This window comes from Lontra canadensis, unplaced genomic scaffold (assembly GCF_010015895.1).
Source record: "Lontra canadensis isolate GAN:19392208 unplaced genomic scaffold, GSC_riverotter_1.0 scaffold104, whole genome shotgun sequence".
Taxonomy (NCBI): Eukaryota; Metazoa; Chordata; class Mammalia; order Carnivora; family Mustelidae; genus Lontra; species Lontra canadensis.
Window position 1 is genome coordinate 4681712 of NW_022631098.1, and position 11610 is coordinate 4693321.

Sequence of the window (11610 nt, forward strand, 5' to 3'; positions counted from 1 at the left end):
CTTCTGGAAGAAGGTACTCCAACCTAGCATGGATAACCATGGACTCACTGTGTTACCTCCAGCATTGACTTCATATTCATTTCAAAGTTGAAGGAAAATTACATGACCTATGGTGGGTCTAAATCCAGATCTTAAAACCTGGTTTTAGGGGCGCCGGTGTGACTCATTGGTTAAGCATCTGAACTCTTGGTTTTTGACTCAGGTCATGATCTCGCACTCATGGGACCCAGACCCGCATCAGGCTCTGCACTCAGTGTGCAGTCTGCTTCAGATTCTTTCTTCTTTCCCTCCTGCTTATTCTCTCTCTCTCTCTCTCAAATAAATATATAAATCTAAAACAAACAAACATGGCTTTAGAATGTTGAGTATAGTATCACCAGCTTGACCCATCTCTCAACCATAGGTGTAATGACAATGAGATATTAAATATATAAAGTGCTACGGATTCCTTTAAAAGGGAACCCAGCTATTCATAAGGGTCTATGATTATTATTTTAGCATTAGTAGCAAAAATTAAAGAGACGCTTTCTAAACTATGTCATTAGAATTTAAAAATACACCATATACCAGGGCGAAAAACCTTACGTCAGTCAGGGATCTTTTCCTTAGTACATTTCAAGATATTTCTTTAAATAGGCTGGCACCCAAAATATTATGGGGTCACAAAAATGATAATAAATGTAGTCAAGGTGAAACTCCTAATCTTATCACTTTACTACCTCGGTGACCCATTAGTTCAAATTAACTCATTTTCATGGAGGGGCTTTGGGGCAGCTGTGAGGCTGCTGTGTTAGCTACAGGAAGTTGCAGACTGGCAAATTTCATTCAAATATAAACCTCTGAATTTGGCTACCTGGCAATGCAGGATCCTGTTGTTTGCAGTATGCAAAATAAAAATTATATACCATCTTATTGGTCAAAAGTTATGAGCTCTTCAATATTATTCCTGAAGGATTCATAGGGTAAGAGGTAAATGTATGAACATAATATTTTGAACGAGGAAGAAAGGAATGTAAGTTTTCCCTTCGTATGTGCAACGACAATTAGTGACATGCTAAAGACTCATATTTTAGGCTCTTCTCTCTCAACCTATAAAATCTGAGAATGAGATGAGGGAATGAGCTCTGAAATCTTTCCAGTGAAGTTCTCAGTCCTTACCCAGGGCCTTTAGAACTCAATTATTTGTTGTTCTGTGAGGCAAACTGACATGGTGCATTATCATTGTCTTTTATATTTACCCCCCTAAATATTTCTCAGGCCACCAGAGAGAGGGCAGGACGCATTAGAGCTAGTAATTTGATGAAAATGTTTTATGTCATAATTATAGTAGTGGGTCATAGGAGTCTGTCAAAATTTGTCAAAATTCATCAAATTGTATGTTTAAAATTTGGGAATTTAATTATATGTAAATTGTACCTCAATAAAGCTGATCCCCCAAAATAGTATATTCATGAATATATATGTGTGTGTGTGTGTGTGTGTGTGTGTGTGTGTGTGTGTGTCAGACAGGAGAGTATTAATCTCACTAAGTCTTCTTTGTGAGCTTTCATATAATTACATGCTCTCTCTGGATGTCCCTAAGTCTCATGTATACCAAAAAGAAAGTTAAACTATATATGATATGTTTGTATTTTTGTTTTTGAGATATTAAAAAGCGTGGGAGGCAGCACAGTGCTTTAGTTAAGAAATGAGTTCTGAAATTCCAAAGATGCTTATTGGATCTCACCCACCACTATCACTATCAGGTCCACCTACTAAATAATGTGGGTTATTTCTCTGTTCTCTAGTCCTTCATCATTAAGATGAGAATAATATTACCTGTCTTTGGGGATTGTGGTGATTATTAAATGAGATAATATGTATAATACATGTGGGCATGTGGTTAACAGTTTGCTTATGAAATAACAAGTATGGGTTTATGAATTATTTCTGTTATAATTTAAATCCCTATGAGATAATTCAGAAATTATGAGAAAATAGAATCTTTTATGCTAGAAAGATATCTACATCTAGTTGCAATATTTAGCTATTCAGTTGTTTTGGTCAGACTAGATGGTCTGGAGGTGGGGAGATCTCACCCACAACAAAACTGGGTACTGCATAAAACACATTTTAATCAGTTGTTGACCTAGCAGGAAATAAGGGAAATCTCTGAAGCAAGGGGGATACTGGGGGGAGAAGTGTTGGCATGACTCTGGAGAAAAGTTTGATCAGAAATTAAGCCATTGAGTGATGAGAAGGTGATCACACCAAAAAGGCAAGTTCCCCTGAGAACAGGTGTCCAAATCAGCCTTATACATGAACTGGTCCTTGAACAGTAACCAACGTTTGGGAGCTGAATTTGGGACTCCAGGATCAACCTGGGGAAACTGGAAGGGAACTGGCTCCCTAGAAATATAAACATAAATCTTCTGGGGAAAGCAGTCTCAAATTAGGACCCAGATTTTTACAGATTAAGGTTCATCAGATATAAGCTTCAACCAAAGACCACCAAATGCATAAGGAAGCAAACCACTATGAGTGAGAGTCAGCATAAACAATAAACAAATTAAAATTCCTAGGACTTTTAGATAGTAGAATTACCAAATACAAAATATACAGTAACTTAATAAATAGCAAACAGTCAACTAGAGACTATCAAAAATTACCAATCAAGTTTTTTAAAAATCAAATGGAATTTATAGAAATGAAAAAATATGTATTCACTAATCATTTTAAAAATGCAGTGTATGAGTAAACAACCAACTAACTACACTGAAGAAAGAATTAGTGAACTGGATGTAGATCTGAAGAAGTCTGTAGCCATTTATCGCAAAATACAGAACAGAGACTCATGGATATAGAGAAAAATATTGGGAAGTTTGGGATATAGAGGATAAAGGTAAAAGGTTTAACATATATCTAAACAGAGTGCCAGAAGGAGAGAATCGTGATGACACAGACAGGGCTATATCTAAAGAGAGGTAAGTTGAAAATTTGCAGAAGTAAAATGAGGTTAATTTCAAGAAAACTGAAGACAAAGGGAGTATATTAAAAAGTAGAGATTTTTAAAGATAGGCAGAAGACCTGAATAGAATCTTTTTTTCCAAAGAAAATACTAGATGGCCATTAGACACATGAAAAGATTCTCAACATCATTTATCATCAGAGAAATGTAAATCAAAACCACAATGAGATACCAGCTCACACCTGTCAGAATGGCTACAACCAAAAACACGAAACAAGTGTTGGCAAGGATGTGGAGAGAAAGGAACCGTCGTGCACCATTGGTGGGAATGCAAGCTGGTGCAGCCCCTGTGGAAGACAGTATGGAGTTTCCTCAAAAAGTTAAAAATAGAACTACCCTATGGTCCAGTGATTCCATGACTGGGTCTTTATCCAAAGAATACAAAAACACTAGTTGAAAGACATACATGCTACAATACCCAGTTTATGACAGGATTATTTACAGTAGTCAACTTACGGAAGCAGCCCAAGTGTCCTTCAGTAGATGAATGGATAAAGAAGATGTGGTGTATATATATACAGTGGACTGTTACTCAGCCATAAGAGGATAAAATCTTGCCATTTCCAGCAACATGGATGGAGCTAGAGGGTATAAAGCTAAGCGAGTAACAAACAGACTCTTAAATACCGAGAACAAACGGGTGGTTGCCATGGGGGAACGGGTAAAATGGGTAAAGGAGATTAAGAGGTACAAACCTCCAGCTACAAAATAAATGTCACAGATGGAAAGCACAGTACAGGAAACATGGTCAACAATCTCGTAGTTACGTTGTATGATGACAGATGGTGACTGCACTCACCATGGTTGAGCACTGAGGGATGTACAGAATTGACAAATCACCAGGTTGTACATCTAACCAGTAATAACATCGTGTGTCAACTACACCTCCATAATAATTTTTTTTAAAAAGCAGTCAGAAAGGAAAGAAAAATTGTCCAAAGTGTAACCACAAGGTCAGCAGCAATCTTGGAAGCCGAAAGACAGTGAGGGGGTACCTTTGAAATAGGGAAAGAGGGAACCCCTGGGTGGCTCAGTGGGTTAAGGCTCTGCCTTCGGCTCAGGTCATGATCTCAGGGTCCTGGGATCAAGTCCCGCATTGGGCTCTCTGCTTAGCGGGGAGCCTCCTTCCCCCTCTCTCTCTGCCTGCCTCTCTGCCTACTTGTGATCTCTGTCTGTCAAATAAATAAATAAAATCTTAATTTAAAATATTTTTTAAAAAAAAGAAATGGGGAAAGAGGAATAGCTATAAAGTTACAATTGTGGACCTAGCAGTATTATCTTTCAAGTATAAGAGAAAAAGACACGATATTTTCAGACAAATGGAAACTGAAACATTTTACCACCAACATCACCTACAGGAAAGGAATTTTCTCAAGGATTACTTTAAGAAGATGGAAAATGAATCTTTAAAAAAAAAAGTCTCAAAGAAGAGTAAGCGAAGAAAATGATGAACATATAAGTAAATCTAATACAGATTTACTTCATAAGATGGTGACAATTACGACATCTAACTTGGGAAGATGTAATATAAAGAAACGAGCTAAAATACAAGAGAACACATTCTCATGTAGGTTAGGAGATGCACAGTGAGGGTTAACGTTCTAAGGATTTCGTCAGTGTGAAGACTGAATGCCAGTTTAGTGCTATGAGCTGAATGCCTGTGTCCCCTCAGAATTCATATGTTAGGGACGCCTGAGTGGTTCAGTTCAGGTCATGATCCCAGGGTCCTGGGATCGAGCATCGTATGGGGCTCCCTGCTCAGTGGGAAGCCTGCTTCTCCTTCTTCCTCTGCCTGCTGGTCAGCCTGCTTGTGCTCTGTCAAGTAAACAAATAAAATCTCAAAAAACAAACAAACAAACAAAAAAAAAAACCTTTCTTTAAAAAAAAAAAAAAAGCATTCATGTGTAAAGCCCTAAGGCCCAATGTGATGGTGTTTGGAAATGGGGCCTTTGGGAGGGAATTAGGTTGTGAGGGTGGAGCCCTGGTGAATGGGATTAGTGCCCTCCTAGGAGAAGATGCATGAGAGAGATGATCTCTCTTTCTCCTACATGAAGACAGAGTGAGAAGCCAGCCATGTGTAAAGCAGGAAGAGGGCCCCCACCCAGACCCCGACCACACGGGCACCCTTCCAGCCTCCCGCACTGGGAGAAATGTTTCCTGTTCAAGCCACCCAGTCTACAGCATCTGGCATAGCAGCCCAAACTGATGAAGACATTTGGGGAAATAAAGGGTTCTCTTCAAATATTTGAAGAGCCATATATGGAAGAAGGGATGAACCCAATTGTGTATGGACCAAAAAAGATGAGAAAGAAGAAGGTGATTCTTTTCTGCCTGCTTTGTGACAGAAGTGCCCAGAGAAGAAGTGGGCTTTCAGAGTGGGCGCTGGGCTCTGCAGCCCTGGAAGCTAGCTGCACCCAGTGTTAATAATGTGGGCTTTGGATTTTGGCCCTGGTGGGAGGTAGCACGAAGCCCTGTATAAAATCTCTTCCAAATTTTGAGAATCTATAGCTCTGTGAGGGTCAGGAGCTCAGATCCAAAGAACCAGATGTTGAGAACTCTTAATTTCTACAACAGCTTTTTTCCTTGTATCACTTTGTTCCTGGGCATCGTGGAGCTAGAATTTGCAACTGTGTATTTTAGGACTCAGCACACCTGGCTGGATACGCTTCCTCCAGAGGTCAGCATCGGCAACACCCCCCCTTCCCTGCCCCAGGATGCGTTCCCCACCCCACTGATCCCAGCTTAGGTGCCCCGCTCACTCCGTCTTTCCCCAACCCCAACACTTCCCACAGGACACTGCCGTGACTGCTTCACCATCAGTAACTTGACAGTTATAGTAGCTTTCCTAGGGCTGCGGTAACAAGTGCCACAAATGGAGGGCGGGGCTCTTAAAGTGATGGAAAGGTATTGTCGCACCATCTGGAGACTAGAAGTCCAAAATCAAGGTGTCAGCAGGGCCAGCTCCCTCCGAAGGCTCCAGGGGGGCACACCCCCCTCTTCCTGCCGCCGTGGTTGCTGGTTCGTAACTGGAGGTCGCATCCCTCAGATCTCTGCCGCTGTCTCCACGTAGCCTTCTCCCCTCTGTGTCTGTGTCTCTGTGTGTCTTTCTCCTCTGCTTAGAGGGACACCAGTCATGTTGGATTTAGGGTCCCCCCCAATTCAGTATGACCTCATCTTAATGTAGTTATATTTTCAAAGGTCCTGTATGTACTTAAATCACTTGATCTACATTTGCCATGAACAATAAAAAACAGAAGACAGATTAGTCCATTTCATATAGCCTGTGCTTTTTGGCATGTTTAACAGACTCTAACTTTGGTTTCTCTCATCTCTTGTAAAACTTGGTTCCCTGATACTTGAATTTTTTTTTTAAGATTTATTTATTTAAGAGAGTGAGCGAGCACACTAGCAGGAGGAGATGCAGACGGAGTGGGAGAATCCCGAGCAGACTCCCCCCGCCCTCCGCCGAGTGCCTGAGATCAGGACCTGAATGGAATTCAAGAGCTGGACCCTCAACTGAGCCCCCCAGGCACCTCCTGACACTTGAATTCTGATTCTCACTTGCCCTCCCAATTTAACCCCCAAATAATCTTAGTATCAGAAAATAAAGCAAATAAAATGTATCCCTAATCTTTTTTTTTTTTTAACTCAAACTTAACAACTAAAGAAAACACTTGCATTCTCTTTGCCTTTTGCCTTCCAGAGCGGTGCCAGCAACCCCCAGTCTCCGTTCACTCAGATGCCCGGTGAGTACTTGAGCTCAAGGAGCAGGTGATTAATTCCCGTTTGTGTTCAAGTCAGGCTCTGGGGTTTCCGTTCTTTTATAACTGCCTTATGGCACTTTGGAAATTTTACTTTTTCAAACTAGGCATTTTTAAAATGTAAAATCAGTGAAGACAGACTTAATTCAGTCATTCCTGAATTCAGAGTTCATTCTGTCTTGAAGGCAGCCTTTCCATCCCTTGCCCAGCAGAAGCTTACCAAGCAGAAACAATAACCATTAGGCCCTTGATACAATTTTAAAATGTATAAAATTCCAGCACCATGATCTGACAGATTGTGCACCTGCTTTAAAACAAGAGAGAGGCCGGTGGGCAGATGGAGGAACTACCATTTATTGGGTGCTCTCTAGAGGTCAGGCGCTTAGATAAGCATCTGGTCTTCATTTCAGTGCATATGTCTCATTACGTCCTCCCGCAGGGATAGGAAAGGGGCATTCTCATTCTTAGTGATAGGGTTGGGGACTCCCGTGAACATGCGTGCACACGCACACGCACACACATACACACACATACTCCTTTCAGAAGTGGCACAGGTTTTCTCAGCAATCTCAGTAAGCTTCAGAGCTGGGTAAGAAGAGGAATGAGAACCACAGAAGATGCCACTTATCTGAGTGTCTCGTGTTGTGTTTTCCAATCATGGTTACCATCCCTGGAATCTGCTCCCTTCTATAGAAGGACATTTTTGCAGCTTTTCTTACTATCTCAAATTATCGTTCCCCTTTTTAAAGAGAAAAAAATATATGCTGAAGAGAGCACAGGGTTTTTTTTTTTTCTTGTTGGTGGCTTTTATTTGGAAATTGGAAGCGAAGACATGAGATCCTGGAAGCCTCGTTTACCTATTCTTCATTTTCTTTTCAGCCTTAATGAGTCCCATGGATATAAATTCATGGCACGAAACAGAATTTTTTCTATTGATATTAATTTTCCACGTGCACATGTTTTTTTTCTTCTGTGAAACTATGCTTATGATGAAATCCCTAACGGCAGCTTTCCAATTCACAAGCAGATTAGAAATTTGGGGTTAGGGAATTTAAGAGGAGAGTAGAGTGAGTAGAATTTGATGGAAGTTTCTACACGGAGTTTTGATTTCCTCTGAATGAATGAATAGATTTACATATAATTGTGGAACCCAGTATTATCCTCCTGGATTTACAGCAAATGTGTAAGACACAAGCTCTGCCCCATGGAGGTGACAGGTGGTTTAGAAAGAGGTTTGTAACTCCGGTGCGGGAGTAGTGAGCATAACATCCAGCACCACACCGCGTGGCAAGGGCCAAAGAGCCATGTGGGTAGAGTGATGTGTGACTGTGTCCCAGCAACCAGGGAGAAGGGTCTTCTCTCCTTGTGGACGAGAGAGCAGAGTGGGTGGGGACAGAGTCCACAAGTGGCCTGCTCTGTTTGGGGGAAGGTCAGAAAGGCACCTGCATCCTCTCCCAGCTCAGCCTTTCTGTGACCTCGAGGTGTAGATCTCAGCGAATCAGACCACATCCACCACCAGCTGGAATAATCAAACCATTCACTTGACAGAGCTACGGTCTACGTCCCTGAACGTGTTCTAAATGGTCACGCGCTACAAGCCGAGCTGCTGGGCTGGAAGGCTGCGGCAAACACCTCTCTTCCTTTATGGAACATTTCTACAGGCCTTGCCATAAATGAGATTCTTCTTAGCTTCCGCTCCTTCCCCTGTTTTCGCCAAGGGAACCTTTTCGCGGGAGGTATTCTCTTCCCCAACTCTCCCAGGGCCCAGGTGAACTGAGTCAGGGACTCGGCATGGACACAAGAGGGCAGCAAATAACACGAGACTCTTCGAAGCCAGAAAACACATTTTTTGAAGTCCTCTGATTCGGTGGCACAGACGCCCCACCATCCCAAAGCAGGTGAGCCATCATGCTGCCTGCCGGGTACAAGACACATGTCAGAAGGTCAGTACACAAAGGAGTAGGAGCTACTCTGATGTGGCGTGGGGTTACAGCAGCACAAGGTTACAGACGCCCAGAAGCAGCCTGTTGTTAACAGTCCTGTGATATGGGGACAGAGCTCGGACACTGAGAAAAAGACATTTTCTTTTCCCTTTAGGGCCAGACTTTTCCTCGAGCAGTAACTGGAACACAGGAAATGCACGGCGTGTTGAGTGAGTGAGGGAGAAGCGTGTCCGCACCACGCCCAATGAACTGCTCTCCGAAGGCAGAGTGAAGCCGAAACACATTGGTTGCTTGGGCTGGACGGGTTAGAAGAGGCAATGCAGCAATATTTAATGCTTTTCAAGACCTCTCTCTGTTTCAGCGTTTGCCCTGGTATCCGGCCCGCGTTAGAAAGACCATTTCCCTCGTGGAGAGTCTCAGCGGCCACAGATAGGCCCAGACTTCCCATGGGGACATTTTTGACCGTTTGTTTTCCGTTTGGCAACAGGTTCACCGGTAATGTCGAGTTACTACGGGGTCAGAAGATCGTTCCTCTCTGACTCAGACTTCCACAACACCAGACAGCTTGCAAACGAGGTCTGCAGCTCAGGCCCAGCGGCCAAGCCCTTTGCCTGCGAGGCCCCCACGGGGCAGAGCCACCAGGGCCTCCTGGATTCCTACTTCCCAGAGCCCTACGGAGACCACCGGCCCCCCGGCCTGACCCCCAACACCGGCTCTCTGTTTGGCGCCTCGCCCCTGCCGCCACTCCTGCCGCCACCCTTCGCTGGGGACCCCAGCACGCACTTCGTGCTTGTGAGTATGCCCGTGGTCACGGTTCGGGAGCAAGGCGAGGCCCGGGATCGCGCTCACCTGGCCAGGCCCTGCGCCTGCGAACCGGGTGGAAGCAAGCTCTGGCTCGCCCTGCGCACCCCTGAGGCTGCTGGGCCAGGACGCGCTCCGAGGGGCCTCCCTCAAAGGTCCACACCCACCGTGATGGCGAGCGGGGCCATCCTGGGGCCAGGGAAGGGACGACCACACCGCAGGATCTCTACCCACTTTGTCAGCGCTCTGCTAATCTTGCCAGATGCTCGCCCATCTTCCTCCCGCACACAAGGAAAGAGCACTGAGGTCCCGTCTCCCACAGACCAGGCCGTACCCCGTCAGGGTGGCACATCAGGCCCTTCTTCCTCCCAGCCCCCAGGCCGCCCCTCCCACGACCTTTCCACCCTATAGAATCTGGTCTCCCTCAGTCCTAGCAGAGGTGAGTTCACAGAGATCTGAAGAATACTAACACCCCTCTTAGAGAAAGCTGCGAAGTCTTCAACTACAGGAATGAGTCTCTAAAAATGGGACTAAAGGGGGGAGGGGGTAACTAACACGATCACGGAGTACCTGCTCCAAGCAGGAGCCTCCGTGTGCCTCTGTTCCTTGAACACTTGCAACAGCTCCGGATAGACTTACTGAAGCCCCATTTTACAGATGAACAAAGTGAGGTACTCAAAGTCAGGAACGGAGTAACGGGCACGGTCAGGGACTGAACCCAAACCTTTCTAGCTCCAAGCCTACGGAAGCTTCTACCTCTTGGCTCACGGAGGGCAAAAGCCCACTACATGCTTCAGAGACCCCCTCCCTCGTGGAGGAGCCGGAGCTGCCGTCGCCAGGGTGGAACGGGCATTAGGAGCCCATGTATTGTGAGGCTCAAAAGGAATGCAAGACATGGAATGTTGGAAATGGTAAAATGCTGTATAAATGTCCATTCTGTTGTTCTCCCATTTTACTCATTTAATGTTTTCTGGGAAAAGGGACTGTAATAGATCTAGGGGGTCCGGTGCTAGAGTCAGACACTGCTGGTGTCAAACCCCAGAGGGGAGAGCTGCCTGGTAAGGAGGCTGGAACAGCAGAGAGGGGACACCGAGTCCGCCCTGGAAGCTGCGTCTGCCAGCAGCCTGTGTTGGTGAGGAAGTCTGTCTGCATCCGAGTGTCCCCTGGTGACTAACCCCAGGCACCTTTCCATTCTCCTCAGAGGGACTCGTGGGAGCAAACACTGCCCGATGGTCTCAGCCAGCCCGACCCCGTACCCACCGACACCCAGCAGACCCTGTCGCCCAGCGTGAGTTGCCTCTCCCAGCTGGAGTCGGGGAGCGCCACCCCGCACAGGAGCTCCAGCTGGGGGGCCCCCCTGGCCGGGGCTCAGCCCTACTCACTGCACGCGCTAGAGGATCTGTACCACGTGCCGGGGTACCCCACGCCACCCCCCTATCCCTTCACCCCTCTCATGACCATGTCCAACGACCTACCACACAAGGTGGTGCCCCTCTCCCCGGATGAGGGGGCAGACACGTCTGGCCTTCAGGACCCTTCTTCATGGACCAAGGAAGACGGGAGCATGGCCTGGGGGTCCTACGAATGCCGTAGAGCTTACTGAGGCGTGTGCCACGGGACTCCGGCCGTGCTGGCCTCTGAGCTGGCTTCTGGATTTGGCAGATTGTTTTCAGGGTCTTTCCAGCTCGTTTGGAACTGGATGTCCAGAACAGGCCATCGTGCCACCCTTTGTAGAGGGACCGCAGCATTTATTCGTAATCCTCCCTCCCACAGCCCCACTGAAATACAGCCTCACGTTAATTCAGGATATCAGGGACTATATTCTAGTGAGACACAGGCTACGCGTGTGGCGTTGGAACTGTAGTAACCCATCACATTTCCGAATTTCTGTTACCTTTGAAATATCATCATTAGCACTCATATTTTTCTCAAATTACATTAAAAAGTTTGTGTAGATCATGAAATAAACTGTTCAGTTTTTCTTAGTTATGAACTAAGTGTGTTCTATAGTAAGAGAGAAAGCATAGGACATAATATAGATTAGGGCACATATAACAAAACTCATTTTATGCCATGTGATTTTTAAAGAGGAAAGTAT

General features: G+C 45.2%; 1 protein-coding gene across 1 annotated transcript in view; it reads left to right on the plus strand.

Moving 5' to 3' along the window:
• Positions 1-11610, plus strand: part of CUNH11orf53 (chromosome unknown C11orf53 homolog) — a 32788-nt gene extending 21178 nt beyond the window's left edge. The window contains exons 3-5 of the mRNA XM_032838361.1: positions 6711-6753; positions 9199-9503; positions 10714-11610. Of these exons, the coding sequence (XP_032694252.1) occupies positions 6711-6753; positions 9199-9503; positions 10714-11115 (750 nt within the window). The 3' untranslated portion in view covers positions 11116-11610. The remainder of the gene's footprint in view (positions 1-6710; positions 6754-9198; positions 9504-10713) is intronic.